Consider the following 23,687-nt stretch of genomic DNA (forward strand, 5'->3'; position numbering starts at 1 on the left):
ACCGAATTAATCTCCAATGCCAATACGAGTTCTGTCTGGCTCACTCCATCCGCGCCAAAAACAAAATACTTCAGATTTGGGACATGTGGCTAAACTCTGTATATGCATCCCCTGTCAGGCATCTGTTTCCAGGGCAAACTGTTGATAATTAAAAATGGGTCAAATAGGGTCAAAGAGAGTGTTACGCAGGGAGTTCACCCATACCACATGTCAATATTCAAGGTGTTTAAATCTCTGTTGTTACTGCTCGGGCTACCCCGAAACGCCATCCAATTCCCTCCCTCCCCCCTCCCCCTCCCCCTCCCTGGTTGCTTCCTTGCAACCATCCATGGTTCTCCCCCTCTCCCCCACCTCTCTCTCCCCTCCCTTTTCTTATCTTCCTTTCTTACTCTCTGGTTCTGGTTGTTTGGAACCCTCGTTTTGAGGATTAAAGAGTAAATTGGTAGGTTGACTCTATACGTATTGGGTATTGATTAACCTAAAAAAAAGTTGCAACTTGCATCAGACATGAATGGTGGTGGTGTGACAGGAAATGTGAATCATAATCAAAGGTGATACTACCACATGTTACAGCGTTGTTTTCTTTGTGTATTATTGCCAATGATACCTGAATTTCTCCTTTTTGTAATGTAACTTCCTACAATAAAAAAATTGATTGGATTAAAAAAATAAAAAAAAAAAAAAAGAAAGTAGCCTTACTGAGCTGCTATCTATAATTTTGATAAATTCATTGTTTTATAGGCTGCAAATATACAACTTCTCTAAATGCTGAGCTCTGTATAACCCCACTCACACCACTGATTGGCAGCTTCCACCCATCCCATCCCATGCACAGTGTAGACCGAAAGCCAACAATCAGTGGTGGGGGTGGCGTTATACAGAGCTCGTTAAGATGGAAAACTACCTGGCAGGAGATTGATGTCCTCTATTGATAATTTCCTGCTGATAAAACAATGATTATAGCACAATTATACTAAGCAGCCCAGTAAGTGATACATCGCTGGAATCAGTGTCTCTGCACATGATGCTGTTGTGAGATTAGGTGGCAAAAATCTAGTGACAGATTCCCTTTAAGCATCTGTTGTATGTGCTGGGAAAATAAGACCCATCCATGGAGACCCCACCTCACAACTTACATGACTTTAAGGTGTTGTCCACTTCTTAAATATCCAAGTTCTCTCCATAAAATAAGTAAAGTTTATAATGCCCTTCCAGATCGGTACTGTTCCAGTGATGTTATATAACCTGAGCTCTGGAGCCAATAAGGTGATTAGCAGCAGCACTTCCGTGAAATAACAAGGTTAAATAAGTGCTGGGGACCTGGGACCAACAACTCTGGAATTGCATCGGATCGGAAGCCAAATACAAACTTTCCTTTTTAAATCAGATTTTTTATTAAACATTTTTGGTACAGAAAACAAAATACTTCTACAAGTATGGAAAACCGCCCCCCCCCCACCCCACTCCCAGTAAATTCCCCAATTTGGCTCCACATGCAAATATATTCACATGTACATCTATCTTCATATATGTACCAAGGAGTAAGTTAGCAGCCAACAGCAGCGTTTGTTATCTGACTGAAACGCCTAAGGTCCGACCAAACAGTCTTACAACTCCCATTCCATAAGTACCATCTAGAACAGGCCCGCAAACAATGCTCTAGCCCATGTCCATGTCACCGGAGCCAGATTAGGGGTATCCGGTCATGGAGCCCACAGGTCTTCACATTTCTTATACACTTCTGGTATACATACTTCTCAAGTCTAAGTGTATTGTTTACTTTCTCAATCAGTTCTCTATTATCTGGGGCCTTACTGTTCTTCCAATATAGTGCTATACCCTTTCGTGCTTGGTATAGTATACGCGCGATAGCTGTCTTATGAGTTTCCTGAATAGGGAGTTCCGTAGTGTACCCAAGAACACACGTCAAAGGCCCTCGGTCAATCTGACAGTCATATACCGAGTCCACAAGGTCACGCACACCCGTCCAGTATCTTCTTAGGCGTGGACAATTCCACATAAGGTGAATCAGGTCTGCATCCGTGGTTCTTCACTTCCAGCAACAGAGTCAGGGCTAGCCCCTATTCGAAATAAAAACATCGGAGTCCTATATACCCTGTGTATTAAAAATAGCTGTGAAAATATAAGCTTCTCTTATTTTATTTGAGTGATTTGGGAATTTAAGAAGGGGTTCTCTTGGTAGTGGACAACTCCCTTAACTGTAGCTCATGTCTTAGTAAGAGATACCACAGGACACCTTTAGAGAAGTTGTAAAGTCCATACCTTGATGGGGTTGAGCTGTTTTGTGGGGATCTAAAATAGGCTGGCGGTTTTGATTTTATTGCAGTCATATACTAATAATTACTCACTTTTTTTTCCATTACAAGGTTACATTAATCACCAGTTATAACCATAAAGGTAGTGTGTCACATGGTTCAGTTATTGCTTTTTTTTTTTTTGCCTTGCTTGTGTTAGACAGTACTAAGGACCAGGGGGCACTCACTTCGAGTGGAAGAAAAGCGATTCCGACAGCTAAATAGGAAAGGGTTCTTTACAGTTAGAGCAGTCAGACGGTGGAATACCCTACCACAAGAGGTAGTAATGGCCGATACTATAACTGCTTTTAAAAAAGGGCTGGATGATTTCCTCAGTACACACAACATTGTTGGTTATAAATGACTTAGTGACCAAATGTAGAACTGGTGGAGGAAGGTTGAACTAGATAGACCTAGGTCTTTTTTCAACCTAAGTAACTATGTAACTATATTACCATGTTACAATTAAGCACTTCTTTTTTCTGTATAGGTGAAGTTGGCTTACCAAGAATCTGAGATTGTCTCTCTTTTGAAGAAGATTCCTTTAGACAGTAATGAAATGAACACTATTCGTGGACGAGCGAAGGATCTTCGAGATGGCACACTGTGCGACTATCGGCCTGTGCTTCCTCTTATGCTGGCCAGTTTTATTTTTGATGTCCTCTGCACACCAGGTACTAAAATTGTAGTTATTTAATGATACTTTTTATACTGTTTTTCTTTGTCGCTCCATTGGGAGACCCAGACAATTGGGTGTATAGCTTCTGCCTCCGGAGGCCACACAAAGTATTACACTTTAAAAAGTGTAACCCCTCCCCTCTGCCTATACACCCTCCCGTGGATCACGGGCTCCTCAGTTTTATGCTTTGTGTGGAAGGAGGCACACATCCACTCATGCATTCTCATTTTAGTTATATCGGTTTGAAGAAAAGAGGGCCCCCACGGGGCCCCCGGCATGTTCCCTTCTCACCCCACTACGTCGGCGGTGTTGTTAAGGTTGAGGTACCCATTGCGGGTACAAAGGCCGGAGCCTCATGCCGTCTCCTTCACCATCCCTTAGCGGCTCTGGGAGAAGTGGGATCCTGAGCGGTCATCCATTTACTGGGACCGTGCTCCCTCCGCAGCCCCTGTGGGAATCTGCCGGACCGGAGTCTATTCAACCTCAGGGACCGGGCCCTGCAACTCTAAGGTACTCTGTGTCCCCATTGGGGACTGTGCAGGGAGCGCACCCTCCTCCCGGACGCTGCGGCAGCTGCTGAATTGAGAAGGCCGGCGGATTTCCGCGCCGACCGTGCCTGCTTGTCGGGCGCGGTCTCAAATTTAGTCCCCGGCTTCAGCGCGGCCTAGTCGCAAAAATCCCGCTCCCGGGCCTGCCTGTCAGGGGTAAGGGCGGGACTGCCGACCTGACGTCGGATGTGAGGGCTGGAGCATCCTGCATGTTTCCTCCCCCCTCACTGATCACTGTGGGGACCCCAGATTCCCACACTTTCCTGGCGCCGCCCACGGCTCCACTCCTCCCCTGAGAGCTCCGGCAGCCATTTTTTGGGCATTCTGCCGGTGGAGGATTCTCAGGAACAGCTCTGCAGCTCCAGGGGACCTGAGGCAGGGAATCTGGAGGACACACACACGCCGCTTGTTAGCGGTCGGTAAGCCACACCGGTCACCCGGTGCTGGTTTCCCCTAGGGTGTCGGAATAGATACATATTTATATATATATTTCTGTTCGGTCGGGCTGTATACCCTTTTTTTGCCCATATACCCTCAGTGATCATTCTCCTAGGAGACAACAGCATGTCGTCCACAAGGAGCAAAGCTGCTAAGGCACAGGGTTTTTTTGCGGCCTGTACCTCTTGTGGGGCTATGTTACCTGCGGGTTCCACCTACCCTCACTGTGAGCAATGCTCAACCCCTGTTTCGCTTGCTCAGCCGGAGCCTCAGTCACTAGTGGGCCCCTCGGCTCATGTAGACCCCCCCTGCTCCCCCTGGCCAGGCGGCAGGGACAGAGTTCGCCTCTTTTGCTGAGAAACTCCTGAGTCACTTTCACATTCCATGGCTCAGTCTATGGACAAATGGTCTGCCAAGCTGCTAGAAGCTTTGCAGTCCAGACCGGTCCTTACACAGGCCCCGGCTCCTGTTGGATCGTCGCCTCCAGGCCCCTCTCGGTCCGCGCCGCAGCGCGCTCCCAGGTTGGGCCCTAGGTCCCACGTGGAGGACTCCGGCCCGGACCACAGTCCTAGACCGGCTAAGCGGGCTCGCTGGGAATCTTCCCCGACTTCTTCACGCTGCTCGGGTTCCCAGCTTGAGGACTCTCTGGAGGACGAGACGGACGTAGCAGCCCAGGGCTCTGACCCTGACGTCGCCCTTAACCTTGATACACCTGAAGGGGACGCCTTAGTGAATGATCTTATCTCGTCCATCAACCAGGTGTTGGATCTCTCTCCCCCGCCTCCTCCTATAGAGGAGTCGGCGTCTCAGCAGGAGAAACACCAGTTTCGGTTCCCCAAACGTACACGTAGTGTGTTTTTCGATCACTCTAACTTCAGAGACGCTGTCCAGAAGCCCAGAGCGGTTCCGGAGAAGCGCTTTACTAAGCGCCTCACTGACACGCGTTACCCCTTCCCCTCTGAAGTCGTTAAGGGTTGGGCTCAATGTCCCAAGGTGGATCCTCCAGTCTCTATATTGGCGGCTAGATCTGTGGTATTGGTTGCAGATGGCTCATCGCTAAAGGATGCCACTGACAGGCAGATAGAGCTCCTGGTGAAGTCCATCTATGAGGCCACGGGCGCGTCTTTTGCCCCGGCCTTTGCAGCCGTGTGGGCACTCCAAGCTATCTCAGCTTGTCTGGCTGAGATTAATGCTGTCACACGTAATTCTGCTCCGCAAGTTGCGTCTTTGACTTCTCAAGCGTCAGCTTTTTCTTCCTACGCCATGAACGCAGTCCTATACTCTGCTAGCCGTACAGCTGTGGCATCCGCTAACTCTGTGGCAGTCCGCAGGGCCATGTGGCTGCGCGAATGGAAGGCAGACTCGGCCTCCAAGAGGTTCTTAACCGGTTTGCCTTTTTCTGGCGAACGCTTGTTTGGCGAACGATTGGATGAGATTATTAAGGAATCCAAGGGAAAGGACTCCTCCTTACCCCAGTCCAAACCTAAGAGACCTCAGCAACGAAAAATACAATCGAGGTTTCGGTCCTTTCGTCCCTCCGCCAAGCCCCAATCCTCTTCGTCCAGCAGGCCGGAGAAAGGCCAGAGGAACTCCTATGCGTGGCGGTCCAAGTCACGCCCCCAAAAGGCCGCAGGAGGCACTGCCTCCAAGGTGGCCTCCTCATGACTCTCGGCATCCCCTAGCCGCATCCTCGGTCGGTGGCAGGCTTTCCCGCTTTGGCGACGCCTGGTGGCCACATGTTCAAGACCGATGGGTGAGAGACATTCTGTCTCACGGTTACAGGATAGAGTTCAGCTCTCGTCCTGCGGCTCGTTTCTTCAGAACCTCTCCGCCCCCCGCTCAGGCCGACGCACTTTTTCAGGCAGTGGATGCTCTGAAGACAGAAGGAGTTGTGACTCCCGTTCCCCTTCAGGAACGTGGTCGCGGTTTTTACTCCAACTTGTTCGTGGTGCCAAAAAAGGACGGATCATTCCGTCCCGTTCTGGACCTCAAGCTGCTCAACAGACATGAGAACCAGACGGTTTCGGATGGAATCCCTCCGCTCGGTCATCGCCTCGATGTCACAAGGAGACTTCCTAGCATCGATCGACATCAAGGATGCTTATCTCCACGTGCCAATCGCACCCGAACATTAACGCTTCTTGCGTTTCGCCATCGGGGACGAACACCTTCAGTTCGTGGCATTGCCTTTCGGCCTGGCGACAGCCCCACGGGTTTTCACCAAAGTCATGGCATCCGTCGTGGCGGTCCTACACTCTCAGGGCCACTCGGTGATTCCCTACTTAGACGATCTCCTAGTCAGGGCCCCTTCTCGGGTGGCGTGTCAACACAGCCTTACCGTTGCTCTGACGACTCTCCAGCAGTTCGGGTGGATCATCAACTTCCCGAAATCCAAGTTGACACCGACCCAATCACTGACTTACCTCGGGATGGAGTTTCATACACAGTCAGCAGTAGTCAAGCTACCGCGGGACAAACAGATTTCGCTGCAGGCAGGGGTGCAATCACTTCTTCGGAGTCAGTCACACCCCTTAAGGCGCCTCATGCACTTCCTGGGGAAAATGGTGGCAGCGATGGAGGCAGTGCCGTTCGCGCAATTCCATGTACGGCCACTCCAATGGGACATTCTCCGCAAATGGGACAGGAGGTCGGCTTCCCTCGACAGGAACGTCTCTCTTTCCCTTGCAACCAAGACGTCACTTCAGTGGTGGCTCCTTCCCAATTCTCTATCGCAGGGAAAATCCTTCCTACCCCCAACCTGGGCTGTGGTCACCACGGACGCGAGCCTGTCAGGGTGGGGAGCGGTTTTTCTCCACCACAGGGCTCAGGGAACCTGGACTCCGATAGAGTCTTCCCTTCAGATCAATGTTCTGGAGATAAGGGCAGTGTATCTAGCCCTATTGGCTTTTCATCGGTGGCTGGAGGGCAGGCAGATCCGTATCCAGTCGGACAACGCCACTGCCGTCGCATACATCAACCACCAAGGCGGCACTCGCAGTCGTCAAGCCTTCCAGGAAGTCCGGCGGATTCTGCAGTGGGTGGAGGCCACAGCCTCCACCATCTCCGCAGTTCACATCCCGGGCGTAGAAAACTGGGAAGCAGATTTTCTCAGTCGTCAGGGCATGGATGCGGGGGAATGGTCTCTGCACCCAGAAGTGTTTCTAGAGATCTGTCGCCGCTGGGGAACGCCGGATGTCGATCTCATGGCGTCACGGCACAACAACAAAGTCCCGGCATTCATGGCACGGTCTCAGGATCACAGAGCTCTGGCGGCGGACGCTTTAGTTCAGGATTGGTCGCAGTTTCGACTGCCTTATGTGTTTCCTCCTCTGGCGATGCTGCCCAGAGTGTTACGCAAGATCAGGTCCGACTGCCATCGCGCCATTCTCGTCGCTCCAGACTGGCCGAGGCGGTCGTGGTACCCGGATCTGTGGCATCTCACGGTGGGTCAACCGTGGGCGCTTCCAGACCGCCCAGACTTGCTGTCACAAGGCCCATTTTTCCATCTGAATTCTGTGGCCCTCAACCTGACTGTGTGGCCATTGAGTCCTGGCTCCTAGCGTCTTCAGGGTTATCTCAGGATGTTATTGCCACCATGAGACAGGCCAGGAAGCCAACGTCCGCCAAGATCTATTACAGGTCTTGGCAAATCTTCTTATCCTGGTGCTCTGATAACGGTTTTCCTCCATGGCCGTTTGCCTTACCCACTTTTCTTTCATTCCTTCAATCCGCCAATTTGCACTCGTTGGATCTGGTGAGAGCACTCCGGCTCTACGTGTCTCGCACGGCGCCCCTGCGTCGTTCAGATGCGCTCTTTGTCCTTGTCGCTGGCCAGCGTAAGGGTTCGCAGGCTTCCAAGTCAACCTTGGCTCGGTGGATGAAGGAACCGATTCTTGAAGCCTACCGTTCTTCTGGGCTTCCGATTCCTTCAGGGCTAAAAGCCCATTCTACCAGAGCCGTGGGTGCATCCTGGGCATTGCGGCACCAGGCTACGGCTCAGCAGGTGTGTCAGGCAGCTACGTGGTCCAGTTTGCACACTTTCACGAAACACTATCAAGTGCATACCTATGCTTCGGCAGACGCCAGTCTCGGTAAGCGAGTTCTTCAGGCGGCGGTTGCCCACCTGTAAGAGGGGGCCGTTTCGGCTCTTTTTTATTGAGGTATTCTTTTACCCACCCAGGGACTGCTCTTGGACGTCCCAATTGTCTGGGTCTCCCAATGGAGCGACAAAGAAGGGAATTTTGTTTACTTACCGTAAATTCCTTTTCTTCTAGCTCCTATTGGGAGACCCAGCACCCGCCCCTGTTCCCTTCGGGCTGGTTGTTCTTTTGTGTACACATGTTGTTCATGTTGAATCGTTTCTTTTGGTTCATGGTTTTCAGTTCTCCGAACATCCTTCGGATTGAATTTACCCTAGACCAATTTATAAGTTTTCTCCTTCCTGCTTTTGCACCAAAACTGAGGAGCCCGTGATGCACGGGAGGGTGTATAGGCAGAGGGGACGGGTTACACTTTTTAAAGTGTAATACTTTGTGTGGCCTCCGGAGGCAGAAGCTAAACACCCAATTGTCTGGGTCTCCCAATAGGAGCTAGAAGAAAAGGAATTTACGGTAAGTAAACAAAATTCCCTTCTTCTGCCATTGGTTGAAGATTGAAGAAGAATATTTGGTGAACTTGTAAGAATTAACAAGGAAATTGCATCAAAAGATTTGGCTGGAATCTAACAGTTGATGACCCATTTATTGTCATCCATAGAAGATTGTTGGGGATACATCACTTGGCGCACTCACCGATGAGCTGAAACCCACCTTAGCATTTCCCAGTATGAGTAATGTGCACAGCAGGCCCTGCACATTGCTTAGTGAACATGGAAGATAGAGCGCAGTACTCTGCAGTGGCCACTAAACAATGTACCAGGCTGCAGTGTTTTGCCCCATACATCAGTTATATCTGGTCACTGCCAGAGCAGATTTCAGTCTATCAGTGGGGGAGCTTTGTATCGTATCCCCACCAATCTCATATTGAAGAGCAATGCTATGGAACTTTATTTATTTACTTACTTTACTATTTATTTACTTCGATCAATAGTGTAAGCAAATCTAAAAAAAATTGTAATATATAATGCCATTGCAATCTTCTTCTTTCTCCACTAATGAGCCACCTCCTCTTTCCTTGCTTCCTAAACTTATTCACTCAGAAAAAACCTTGATATTTGTTTTGCTCAAATTAATATGAATTGCTAGCTCAGTGAGGTGTTGGGTTACCGCCTCCTATTATACTCTGTGTAGCGAGGGGCAGAGAGAGAAAATTGACAAAGTGGAGACACAGAAAGACCCAGCAAGTGTTTGTACTTCACCCCAGAGCTGAATGCCTACCTACACAGCTTAAGACTGCTGTTTCTTTTCCTCCATGCTGCTGCCTTTCTGTATGCGAAAAAAAAGAAATAAAGAACATGAATTCATCTTTGTGTGTTGCTCTGTTTATAGGATACATCATAGCATTTAGTCTTTTCCCATCAGCTGCACATTATGGGATACAGTCTACATAGTTAAGCCAATGAAATTGCAGGATACAAATCATAAAATGGCTAGAGTTAGTGTTATTACTCACAAAGACACAAATGACAGGTTATTTGAAAAAGTTACTTGAAAGTGCAGTTACCCTTTAAGTCCCGGACAACCTCATTAACAGGGTTATCTGATCTAAATCCACAAGTCTACAGTCATTCTATCTTCACATTGCACGCACTATGGGTCGTGTGTAGTTCCCGTTGTCAGAGCCAGTAACGGTGGTCACGTGGCTGCATGTACAGTACAGACCAAAAGTTTGGACACACATTCTTATTCAAAGAGTTTTCTTTATTTTCATGACTCTGAAAATTGTAGATTCACATTGAAGGCATCAAAACTATGAATTAACACATGTGGAATCAAATACTTAACAAAAAAGTGTGAAACAACTGAAAATTTGTCTTATATTCTAGGTTCTTCAAAGTAGCCACCTTTTGCTTTGATTACCGCTTTGCACACTCTTGGCATTCTCTTGATGAGCTTCAAAAGGTAGTCACCGGAAATGGTCTTCCAACAGTCTTGAAGGAGTTCCCAGAGATGCTTAGCACTTGTTGGCCCTTTTGCTTTCACTCTGCGGTTCTACTCACCCTAAACTATCTCGATTAGGTTCAGCTCTGGTGACTGTGGCAGCCAGGTTATCTGGCGTAGCATCCCACCACTCTCCTTCTTAGAAATAGCCCTTACACAGCCTGGAGGTGTGTTTGGGGTCATTGTTCTGTTGAAAAATAAATGATGGTCCAACTAAACGCAAACCAGATGGAATAGCATGCCGCTGCAAGATGCTGTGGTAGCCATGCTGGTTCAGTATGCCTTCAATTTTGAATTAATTCCCAACAGTGTCACCAGCAAAGCACCCCCACACCATCTCACTACCTCCTCCATGCTTCACGGTGGGAACCAGGCATGTAGAGTCCATCCGTTCACCTTTTCTGCGTCGCACAAAGACACGGTGGTTGGATCCAAAGATCTCAAATTTGGACTCATGAGACCAAAGCACTGGTCTAATATCCATTCCTTATGTTTTAGCCCAAACAAGTCTTGTCTCTTCTGTTTGTTGCCTATCCTTAGCAGTCGTTTCCTAGCAGCTATTTTACCATGAAAGACTTCTGCACAACGCAACTGATGGTCCCAACCCCATTTATAAGGCAAGAAATCCCACTTATTAAACCTGACAGGGCACACCTGTGAAGTGAAGACCATTTCCGGTGAATACCTCTTGAAGCTCATCAAGAGAATGCCAAGAGTGTGCAAAGCAGTAATCCAAGCAAAAGGTGGCTACTTTGAAGAACCTAGAATAGAAGACATATTTTCAGTTGATTCACACTTTTTTGTTAGGTATTTCACTCCACATGTGTTAATTTATAGTTTTGATGCCTTCAATGTGAATCTACAATTTTCAGAGTCATGAAAATAAAGAAAACTCTTTGAATGATAAGGTGTGTCCAAACGTTTGGTCTGTACTGTGTATGATATCCATAATCCCAGCCAGAATCCGACTAGAGAAGCGAGGCCTCACTCAATGCAAGTGTATTGAGTGAGGCTGCGCTCATATAGTCTGAATGTGGCTTGGAGTATGAGTATCATATACTTGCAGCCATGTGACCACGTCAGTAACGTACACCTGTATACAACACAAAGTGGAAGGTACATAACATCATGCTACAAATAGCAGGGCTGTGCAGTCGTAGTCTGTGTCCACATTGGTGGAGTCTGCGTTGACGTCGGTATAAAATGGACCAACTCCGACTTCTAAAATATATAATAAATTGTGTACATTGGTTCAATGCAGTATATGATGAATATTTTTTCAGAAGAATTTGGGAAAGTTATGAAATGTCCTATAAATGTCTGTACTATTCCTGATCAAAGAATCTAGGCTTTTAGTTGAGATGAATCTGTGCTGCACTTCAGCTACAAGTTGTAAGTAGTGATGTTACCATTTTACTACAGTAAATTTATCACAAAACATGAGTCATATATAGCTGAAACCAGAAGTTTACATACACTATCTATAAAGACACATCTGCAGGTTTTTCTCACTATCTGACACGAAATCAGAATAAACCTCTCCCGTTTTGGGTCAATTAGGAACCAAAATTATTTATATTTGCCAAGTGCCAATGAGTAAGAGCATGTTTTAAGGCATTTTTATTACTTTCTGCAAATTGAAATGTTTCCCTTCATTTCATTAGTATGTGGTGCTATTACCCTTACACTGTATGACTTGAGTCAAACGTTTCCTTCCACAAGCTTCTCACAATAGCTGGAAGGAATTTGGGCCCATTCCTCCTGACAGAACTGGTGTAACTGAGCCATGTTTGTAGGTCGCCTTGCTCACACTGGCTTTTTCAGCTTTGTCCATAACTTTTCAATAGGATTAAGATAATATAATTTCATGTCAGATTATGAGAAAACCTGCAGATGTGTCTTTATAGATAGTGGAGGGAAACCTCTGGTTCAAACTGTATGAGGAAGTCGGAGTTGCAGTCCGAATCAGGGAAATTGAGGAGTCTGAGTTGGAGTCGGAGGTTTGGCTTACCAACCCCACAGCCCTGACAAATAGTTTGCATATGTATTTGCACACTACCTCTGTCAGACACACACAGTAACCAATTACCATTAAATGCTAAAGGCACATTTAGCGTGCGTAATTATTGTGAACACTCATTTATTGGGTGAAGGGATCTTTTGGTTTCTCCAAAAGATCATTAGTCTTGGTAGCACATTGTTCTCAGTACAGAGGATTTGTGCTGCCGAGAACAATGGCAGCTTGTGTGCACTGAACGATCTATTACACATGGTCCAGTATATATCTGTAGTCCAGTCTGCCTACTTAACAGGCCGTAAAACAATAGCCCACTGGCAAGCATATCGTCCACGATCAGTCCTGTAACGCGCAATGCATAGTATAAATGCAACCTTACAGCCTTCCACTCAAGTTTGTATGCAAGTGCATGTTACTGACTTCTATATCCCCTACTGTTTGTGACCTATAATTTGTATCTAGGTGTATATATATATATATATATATATATATATATATATATATATATATATACACCTAGATACAAATTATAGGTCACAAACAGTATATATATATATTGTCATTATTTCATGGTACAATTTGTCTGCAGTATTTGTTGTGTTAAGATATAGTGTTGCAGGGAAACAACAAATTCTCTGCCAGCAACCAGTGAATCTATCTGCAGACTCCTGGTTCCTCCTACTAAAACCCATAGTTTGTGGCTTGGGCACAAGTTTTGTTTGTACTGAAATATACATGTTCCAACGGAAGTTGCCATATAGTAATGACCACCAAGTACACAAGAGGGTATAACAGGCTGTATACTGAACTGGAATAGCTCTAATTTGGATGAAAACATTTGCAGATTTGTATTCATCTAATGCAGATTTGTATTCATCTAATGCAGATTCAATAACTACATGGGTCTACAAAAAAATATACACAGGTGCTAATCTTTGAATGGATTTAGGGTATTTTTAGGGTGCAGAATTAAAAAAATCCTATTACTTTTGCTGAATTTACTCTATTTTTTTTGATGATGGAGATCCATGAAATACATTTCCCCAATGCAACTTGCGTGTGATAACAAATGCAATAGCTTTTGATCTGTCTTTTGACTCTTTAACAAAGTCTTCAAAGTCTTAGGTAATTAAATATCCAATATAAATATTTTTTATTTCAATTTGTAGGCTATATAAGCGACTTTTTGAAACAAAATTCTTCTGTGAATTTGCTGAGGAAAAAAGTCTGCTAGAGTTAACGTTTGTCAACACAGTCTTAGTTTATACTCAAAACGTTCTCTATTAAGTATGTAAATACAGTAGAACCTTGGTTAATGAGAACAATCCGTTCTGGGACTGTGGTTGTTAACCAAGTTACTCGTTCAGCAAAGCAAGATTTCCCATAGGAAATCATTGCAATGCAGACAATTCGTACCACAACCTGTTAAATGTCCCATTCCACACACATACAAACACGCACAAACACACACATTATGCTCACCTTACCTTCCGTTCCCTCGCCGGCCTCATGGAACTTGTAGTTCGCCCGTACACGCTGTGTATCGGGTAACCATCGCGACAATGGAGGAACTTCCGCTCCCAGCGCGCTGACTTCAAAGAGAGGAGCCGCTTGCCTCTGATTGGCCAGTGCGCTGCCTTTGAGTAGCGGCTGACAGGGGAAGGTCCTCCCTCGTCGCTACAGGATATATATCTGTAACCATCGCGATGAGGGTAGACCTTCCCCTGTCAGCCGCTACTCAAAGGCAGCGCGCTGGCCAATCGAAGGCAAGCTGCTCCTGCCTTTGACGTCAGCGCGCTGGGAGCGGGTGTGTACTTTCGAACTACAAGTTCCATGAGGCCAGCGAGGGAACGGAAGGTAAGGTGAGCATATGTGTGTGTGCGTGTGTGTTTGTATGTGTTTGTGTGTGTGTTTGTGCGTGCTTATGTGTGTTTGTGTGGACTGCAAGAGCGGATTAGAGCGCGGTGGATGTACGGAACCAGAAGTGTGTGCGGTGAGTATTTTGCTCGTACAGCAAAGCTTTGTCATAAACAGAGTTACAAATTTACAGCAAGCTTTGCTTGTTCAGCAAAATACTCGCTAACTGGGTTACTCGTTAGCGAGGTTCCACTGTACATGTAAAAATTATGACTTCATCAAGAAGAGCCTGCATGAATAATCCTGATGTATTCTACTACATCTGTTGAGAGTACATGGTAGAAAAACAAAGAAGAAATATCACAGACTTTGTGCATCGAGCATACCGGTCTGTGGATTACAGCTCAGAGACCAGGATAAGCATTGGGCTCTACATATGATTTGCAAAACATGTGTCGATCACCTATGACAGTGGACAAATGGTGAAAAAAAAGTTTAAACTTTGAAAATAGTATAGAGAGATCCGAAAAGCCACTATGACAATTAAAGGTTTTAATCGAAAACTCTGTGGGATTATCCTAATTTGGAATCAGCAAGTCTACATATTCCTCATGGCAATGATGTTCCCATACCAGTGTTTACCGGACAACCAGACCATCCACTGTCAGACTCTGAAAAGTGGCAGGGATTGGAGTATATGGCAGGTAGTAGCAGGGAAAGTGAATTTGAGGGAAGCTGTTCGATGCCTCAAACAATAAGCCAAAAAGAAGTCCTTTACCTAATTCGAGACTTAAAAATTATTATTATTATAGCGCCATTTATTCCATGGCGCTTTACAAGTGAAAGAGGGTATACGTACAACAATCATTAACAGTACAAGACAGACTGGTATAGGAGGAGAGAGGACCCTGCCCGCGAGGGCTCACAGTCTACAGGGAATGGGTGATGGTACAATAGGTGAGGACAGAGCTGGTTGTGCAGTGGTCTACTGCACTGAGGGCTATTGTAGGTTGTAGGCTTGTTAGAAGAGGTGGGTCTTGAGGTTCCTCTTGAAGCTTTCCACGGTAGTGGAGAGTCTGATGTGCTGAGGTAGAGCATTCCAGAGTATGGGGGATGCACGGGAGAAATCTTGTACACGATTGTGGGAAGAGGAGATAAGAGAGGAGCAGAGAAGGAGATCTTGTGAGGATCTAAGGTTGCGTGCAGGTAGGTACCGGGAGACTAGATCACAGATGTAGGGAGGAGACAGGTTGTGCATGGCTTTGTATGTCATGGTTAATGTTTTGAACTGGAGTTGTTGGGCGATGGGAAGCCAGTGAAGGGATTGGCAGAGTGGCAAGGCTGGGGAGTAGCGAGGGAAGAGGTGGATTAAGCGGGCTGCAGAGTTTAGGATAGATTGGAGGGGTGCAAGAGTGTTGGAAGGTAGGCCAGAGAGCAGGAGGTTGCAGTAGTCGAGGCGGGAGATGATGAGGGCATGCACTAATGTTTTTGCAGATTCTTGGTTAAGGAAAGCACGGATCCGGGAGATATTTTGGATGTGTGGCTTGAAGGATAGAGCAGAGTCGAGGGTCACTCCAAGGCAACGAGCTTGTGAGACTGGGGTGAGTGAGCAACAATCAAGTTTGATGGAAAGGCTTGTTGGAGGAGATGAGTGAGGAGGAGGAAAGACAAACTCTGTTTTGTCCATGTTAAGTTTTAGGAATCGTGCAGAGAAGAAGGATGAAATAGCAGACAAACATTGTTGTATTTTGGTTAGTAGAGAGGTAATGTCAGGTCCAGAGAGGTAGATCTGTGTGTCAGCGGCATAGAGATGATACTGGAAGCCGTGGGACTCTATGAGCTGTCCCAGGCCGAAGGTGTAGATGGAGAACAGCAGGGGTCCAAGAACTGAGCCTTGAGGGACACCGACAGATAGGGGGCAAGATGAGGAAGTGGTGTGAGAACGGGAGACGCTGAAAGTTCGGTCGGTTAGGTATGAGGAGATCCAAGATAGGGCCAAGTCTGTGATGCCCAGAGATGAGAGAATCTGTAGTAGGAGGGAATGGTCTACTGTGTCGAAGGCAGAGGACAGGTCCAGGAGGAGGAGGATAGAGTAGTGTCGCTTGGCTTTGGCGGTTAGTAGATCATTGGTGACTTTGGTTAGGGCAGTTTCGGTAGAATGATGTGGTCGGAAGCCAGATTGAAGCCGGTCAAAGAGGGAGCAGGAGGAGAGGTATGAGGACAATTCAAGATGGACATGCTGTTCCAGTAGTTTTGAGGCGTAGGGGAGAAGGGATATGGGGCGAGAGTTTGACACAGAGGATGGGTCAAGGGAGGGCTTTTTGAGGATGGGTGTAATAGAGGCATGTTTAAAGCATGAAGGGAATACACCACTTGCTAGTGATAGGTTGAAGAGATGGGTTAGGGCTGGGATGAGGACTGCGGTGATGTTGGGGATGAGGTGCGATGGGAGCGCGGGTCCAGTGCACAGGTGGTTAGATGTGATCTTGAGAGTAGAGTGGAGAGATTGTTTTCTGTCATGGTGGAGAAGCTGGATTTGGAGGAAGAGGGATGAGTAGCTATGATGAGGGGCTGTGGGGATTGTGGGCCAAAGCTTGCTCTGATGTTGTCAATCTTCCGCTTGAAGAAAGAGGCAAAGTCTTCAGCTGAGAGGAGAGGAGAGTGAGGTGGTGACGGAGGAGAGAATTGAAAGTGTTGAATAGCCGTTTAGGGTTGTGAGAGAAAGAAGATATGAGGGATGAGTAGTAGGTTTGTTTTGCAGCAGTGAGTGTGGACTTGAAAGTGGTGAGGGACTCTTTATATGCAATGAAGTGCTCAGTGGAATGAGACCTCTTCCATCTGCGCTCAGCAATTCTGGAAGCCCGTCTTAGTTCTTTAGTCTGCCTCGTGTGCCAGGGTTGCCTGTTGATTGTGCGGGTTTTGGTGTGTGTGAGGGGGGCAGCTGATTCGAGAGCTGCAGAGATTGTAGCGTTGTATAAAGTTGCAGCGGCATCTGCATCATGTAGAAATGCAATGTCTGTGAGGGGGAGAAGGGACTGAGAAAGGGCGTGTAAATCAATGTGTTTGATATTTCTGCGAGGGTGTGAAAATTTGTGGAGGGGGGGTTGCATACTTGGAGAAGAGAGGGAAGAGAATGTGAGTAGGTTGTGGTCAGACAGGGGGAGAGGCAAGTTAGAGAGGTTAGAAAGGGAACAGAGGTGAGTGAAGATGAGGTCCAGCGTGTGGCCATCTTTGTGAGTAGCTGCAGAAGACCATTGGGTGAGGCCGAAGGAGGAAGCGAGTGTTAGAAGTTTGGAGACAGATGAGTGGGAAGTGTCAATGGGGATATTGAAATCACCCATGATGATGGTGGGGATGTCGGTGGAAAGGAAGTGTAGTAGCCAGGTGGTGAAATGGTCAAAAAAGGCAGTGGCTGGCCCTGGAGGGCGGTAAATGACAGCCAGCTGAAGGTTGGAGGGGGCGTAGATGCGTATGGAGTGCACCTCAAAAGATGGGAGCGTGACAGAGGGTGGTAGTGGAAATGGTGTAAAGGAGCATTGGTCGGACAGGGGCAAACCAACTCCTCCACCATGCTTGTTAGTGGGGCGGGGAGTGTGAGAGAGTTGGAGACCGCCATAAGAAAGTGCAGCAGGAGAGGCAGTGTCAGAGGGAGTGAGCCAGGTTTCTGTGATGGCGAGGAAGGAGAGTTTATTAGTGATGAACAGATCATGAATGTAGGATAGTTTGTTGCAGACAGAGCGAGCGTTCCATAGAGCTCCTGTTAGTGGGACTGGAGGAGCGGGGGCTGGGTGAATGGGTATGAGGTTTGCGAGGTTGCGGAAATTTGTGTTAGGTTGTTGAAGAGGGTTTGAAGTGACAATAGGGATGTGGTGAGGAGGGCCAGGATTTGGAGCAATATCCCCAGCAGTGAGGAGAAGCAGTGAGAGTGTTAGTAAGTGGGAGCAGGAGAGGCCATGAGATGGTTGTGTGTGTCTGGAGACACTGGTGAAATGTGGAGGAAAATATCTGAGGGGAAGGTAAGATGGGTGGGGGGGATGGAGGGAGAGATGAATAGTTCATTACTGGCTTTAGGGATCAGAGGGGGCAGTAAAAAGTGAAGTATTATAGCGGTGAAAGTGAATAGAAACACAAACATTGTTTACATTGCCTATGTATGCAGTTACCTTCCGGTCACTTCCGACCCAATTCTGGCCTAATTCAATGCGTCGTACTTATATGGTGCATACTTGTATTGGTGCAGACGAAAAGTCTGCACCAAGTAAATCTGTCCAAGCAAGTTTCTAAGCTTTTAGCATCCAGACTTAATGATTTAAATCATACAAAGGCAAAAGCTAAAACTAGAGTCTATCGTACAAGAGTAAGAGGCTTCTCCTATATTTCAACCAAGAGGAAGAATTTGTACACTGCAGTGATATCCCAGGAATTGTACTTCAAATGGGACTAACGGAATATGGACCAGGAGACTGGCGGCTTTTTATAGACCGCTCCATTAGAAGCTTGAAATGTGTTCTCTTGCATGGTAACCAGTTACGCGTCTTTTCCCATTACTTACTCCACAAAACTTAAAGAAGAATATGAAAATATAAAAATCGTATTACAGAAAATTCGGTATCATTAACATCAGTGGTCGATTTGTGTTGATCTGAAGATCGTGAACTTCTTGTTTTGACAGCAATCTGGATACAAAAAGTACCCATGCTTCATGTGCTTCTGGGATAGCAAGATCATTGGACAAAAGTGTCATGGCCTTCAAGGGAAGAAATGATTGTTGGCGCTGAAAATAAGTCGCTGGTGGACAAAGAAAATTATTCTCCCACCGCTTCATATTCCGTTGAGATTAATGGAGCAATTTGTTAGAGCTTTGGCCAAATTGGGTAATGGCTTCAAGTACATTTGTATATCATTCCCTGGACTGAGCATGGAAAAACTAAAAGCTTGAAATTTTGATGGTCCTCATATTCGTAAACTCATGAATGATTCCAATTTTCCCACATGAATGAATGACACCGAGGCTTTGGCCTGCAAGAATTTTATCTCTGTTGTGAAGAACTACTTGGGTAATCATAGAGCAGACAATTATGAAGAATTGATGAAAGATATGCTTCTAACGTCAGAAATTTGGGAATTAATATGAGCATGAAGATACTCTCTATAGCCATTTAAACAGATATCCAGATAAGCTTGGAGACTTCAGCAAAGAACAAGGTGAGGGGTTCCCCAAGAATAAAAAGTTGATGGAGGAGAGATGTCAAGGCAGAAGGGACAGACACAGGATGGCAGAAGGGACAGACACAGGATGGCAGAAGGGACAGACACAGGATGGCAGAAGGGACAGACACAGGATGGCAGAAGGGATAGACACAGGATGACAGAAGGGACAGACACAGGATGACAGAAGGGACAGACACAGGATGGCAGAAGGGACAGACACAGGATGGCAGAAGGGACAGACACAGGATGGCAGAAGGGACAGACACAGGATGGCAGAAGGGACAGACACAGGATGGCAGAAGGGACAGACACAGGATGGCAGAAGGGACAGACACAGGATGGCAGAAGGGACAGACACAGGATGGCAGAAGGGACAGACACAGGATGGCAGAAGGGACAGACACAGGATGGCAGAAGGGACAGACACAGGATGGCAGAAGGGACAGACACAGGATGGCAGAAGGGACAGACACAGGATGGCAGAAGGGACAGACACAGGATGACAGACTGTCGGAGTCTCCAACATGATTGTCCTGATGACACACATAAAAGGAAATATCATAAACAGTGTTTTTTGAAGTATTGATATTCATAACAATTACCAATTTAATATTTTATTAAGTAATCAAATGATACATAACTTTTTCCTGTCACTTAGATATTTTTAATTTTTTTTTTTGTCTGTTTCTAGGCTGTTTACTTACTAGTTGTAACAAATTAATAATATTCTTGCAATTCTGAATGCTTTTCAGTCATGTTACATTAGATAGTTAACTATTCAATATCTTAGAAACTAGAGAAAATCTGGAAAAACTGAAATCCTATTCTTAATCAGCACCCTAAACTTAATATATAACTGTTCAGACAGCCTTGGCACCAAAATCACTGTATTATACAACTGTTATTTTTACAATTTTTGCAGTGTTGTGTACGGACGGTCATAAACCTTTTAACAAACACCAGTAAGATCATGTTAAGTATTCTCAATTATTTTATAGATGAACATCATTCATTTCTCGTTTATTTGTTGTATGACAAATAACAGACATACAGCAATGATTTCCTGTTGCACACTCACAATTTGATATAAAAGGCAAGATTTGTGTTTACCTGTGGTACATAGTATGCCTAAAGTGCAAAGGTTGTAATTTGTGGAAACAGAACTGCACGTCTGTCTGTCCCTTGGGAATTAACCCTTGGGGTCCCTCTTGATCGTACTGACGTCATGGGGAATAGGATTTTGTAATGTAAGTAATTATTACACAGGGTAAGATTTGTCCTGTTTGCCACAGACCAATTATTTGGTTGCTTCCTCAGGCCAGACTGTGTAGTTCATGCTTACTCTTCTTTGCCGACACTGGGTTAGACACTGAAGAATCATTTTAATTCACAGTCAGGTCACAGAAACACTGCCCTAATTATTAATTAAGGGGAACCTGTCACCAGATTTTATATACAGCATTCTACCATGCTGTATATAAGAACCACGCTGCTGTGTACAACGTAAAAGTCACTTTATAATACTCAAACGGTCGGTGAGGAGCAGACTGGTTGGATGGGTGTCTCTGTTCTCCGGGTCCGGTGCCTCCTCTTTCAGCCATCTTTGTCCTTTGTCTGAAGCCTGGGTGCATTACGTGTCCTACATCATACACGCTCGCCGGCACTGAGGTTCTGCGCTAGTGCACTTTGATCTGCCCTGAGCAGGGAGATCAAAGTATTGTAGTATACAAGTCCGGGACTTCAATGCCGGCCTGTGTGCAACGTGTCATGCACCCTGGCTTCAGAAGGAGGACAAAGATGGCCGAAAGAGGAGGCGCCGGACCTGGAGAACGGAGACACCCATCCGACCAGTCCGCACCAACCGTTTAGATGAGTATTATAAAGTGATTTATATGTTTTACGCTGCGGCCTGGGTTCTTATATACATACAGGTCCTCTTCTGCACAGGTAAATACCCCTTATTTATCATGTTTATACTTGGGAGGCTCCCCTACATACTTGCTCTTGACATTAGTGAATAACACGCTGTATCTGAGATACCCTATGCTGTAATTATGCTATATCTTTTCTTCACAGTTACATTATTAGCATATTTATACCATGTACTACAGCTACAGCGGTTATATGTACTAACACAAGTATTATTGGCAACATACATAGTTCCGGCCCTACAATAATGATATGTACTATGACTATAGCTATTGCATGATTGCTATACATACCACATTTGTGAACTGTGTTCCAATTCTAATTCCTTTTTCTGTGTTTTTACTTTTACTGACCCTGATTTTTACAGCCAAATGTTTTTGTTTTTTTCTCCTATATATTGGATTTTTTGTATCTAACCTTAAACCTCTGCATAGATACTTGTACTTGACTTTTAGATATTTATACATGTGAAACCCCTGTTCTATTATTGAATGTTCTCAGTGAGAGGAACAAAATTATAATCTTGTGATACCTTTTAATGGCTAACTAAAATAAATAAAATAAAGTGATGTTACAAAGCAAGCTTTCGAGACACCTCAGGTCCCTTCATCAGGCATGGTATGACAAAATATCTGAAGAAACACAAATATATGCCCAAACAGAGCAGAGGGATGGCATAATAAGACATTTAAATAAACACTGAGCTTAGAAAGTGAATCCTTAATTAGCTTTGATTAGTGGTGTGAGAGTTTTATTGTCCCAATATCCATGTAGGATCAGAGGCCCCTGTTCTAGTCATACTGCCAGTTAGTATTCATTAATTTTTAACCACTAAAAAAATGTGTCATCTTTGACCCAATCGGTTCTTCTTAGAATTTTTTGTTCTAAAAAATTGGTGCCTTCGATCATTCCCGTAGGTCTATTACATCCATATGACCCACACACTGCTTCAATATGTGTACTTGTCATTTAACGTTGTAATTTTTATTAAACAAACTCTGTAAGGAAATGTAATGACAGAAATACCTTGAATACGTTATTTGGAATAATAACCGTCTGATGGATGTAACAAATCTCCCTGGTTGATTTGCTCTGCATGGAGATAATTCATATGATACATTGAAGTGCCATAGAAAGGGAGCCGCGCCACTTCTCGTCATAGTCAAGAGTACAGATGTGTGATTGTGCCGTTTTGTCTTGCAGTGGTCTCCCCGACTGGTTCGCGTCCTCCAAGTCGTAACCGTAACAATGAGATGCCTGGGGACGAGGAGCTGGGCTTTGAGGCAGCTGTTGCTGCGCTAGGTAGGTAATATATTTATATCATGGCCTCATAAATGTAGTTGTTTTGCTGTTTAATTCTTTTCGCACATTAGTGTATAATACAACCCAGCATTTTTGTACCTGAGCTATAAAACAAGTACGTACTTATAGAGCGTTATACATGCTCATAATAGGCTTGTTTTTGCATATAAAAGCAGCAGCATTATGGCGACTGTCCACAGATGTAACCGTTATTGCTAACGATCCAAACTATAACAACCGCCATTAACTATAATTGTTATTTTCGCGGTATGGAAATAATTAGTTCCGGCTAATGGCTGGTACATTTATTGGACACGCTTTATTAATATTTATTGGTTGGCAATGGTATAAACTCATTTTTTTTTTTTTTTTTTAAGCTAGCTTCGGGGAAAATAATACATTTCTATAAAAAGAGTGATTCTTCCCATTGTTATTGATGTCAATGCAAATGTCCCTTTCATGATAAACACCCCAGTTTTAAAAATGTGGGGAAACTATGTGTAAATGGAGTCTTCACGAGTACGCGCAACCTATGGCAAATGTAGATTAGCTGCTGATCTACAGTACATATCAGATTCCGCAGTGGAAATCTGCAGCAAAGTGCAGTACAATGCATGGGGGCGGGGGGAGGGGGTTGGATCTCATGGGTCTCTGGAACCGACACATAAATAGTCCGAAAACTGTGTAAGCTGTGATTACAGTGTCTTGTGAAAGTATTCATCCCCCTTGAATTTTTAAACCTTTTCCCACATTTCAGGCTTCAAACATAAAGATATAAAAATGTTAATGTTATGGTGACGAATCAACAACAAGTGGGACACAATTGTGAAGTTGAATGAAATTTATTGCTTATTTTAAACTTTTTTTTTTTAAAAAAAATAAATAACTGAAAATTGTGGCGTGCAATATTATTCATCCCCCTTAAGTTAATACTTTGAAGCGCCACCTTTTGCTGCGATTACAGCTGCAAGTCGCTTGGGGTATGTCTCTATCAGTTTTGCACATTGAGAGACTGAAATTCTTGCCCATTCTTCCTTTTTAAAACAGCGAGCTGAGTGAGGTTGGATGGAGAGCGTTTGTGAACAGCAGTTTTCAGCTCTTTCCACAGATTCTCGATTGGATTCAGGTCTGGACTTTGACTTGGTCATTCTAACACCTGGATATGTTTATTTGTGAACCATTCCATTGTAGATTTTGCTTTATATTTGGGATCATTGTCTTGTTGGAAGACAAATCTCCATCCCAGTCTCAGGTCTTCTGCAGACTCCAACAGGTTTTCTTCAAGAATTGTCA

The 23,687-nt window shown here is 45.2% G+C and overlaps 1 protein-coding gene across 2 annotated transcripts in view; it reads left to right on the plus strand.

Annotated features, from left to right (window-relative positions):
- Positions 1–23,687, plus strand: part of ZSWIM8 (zinc finger SWIM-type containing 8) — a 177,517-nt gene that overhangs the window by 130,103 nt on the left and 23,727 nt on the right. For both annotated transcript variants that reach the window (XM_075348847.1, XM_075348846.1), the window contains exons 13-14: positions 2,806–2,989; positions 22,296–22,394. In XM_075348847.1, coding sequence (XP_075204962.1) covers positions 2,806–2,989; positions 22,296–22,394 — 283 coding nt within the window. The remainder of the gene's footprint in view (positions 1–2,805; positions 2,990–22,295; positions 22,395–23,687) is intronic.

Source organism: Anomaloglossus baeobatrachus, chromosome 5 (assembly GCF_048569485.1).
Source record: "Anomaloglossus baeobatrachus isolate aAnoBae1 chromosome 5, aAnoBae1.hap1, whole genome shotgun sequence".
In the NCBI taxonomy this organism is placed as follows: Eukaryota; Metazoa; Chordata; class Amphibia; order Anura; family Aromobatidae; genus Anomaloglossus; species Anomaloglossus baeobatrachus.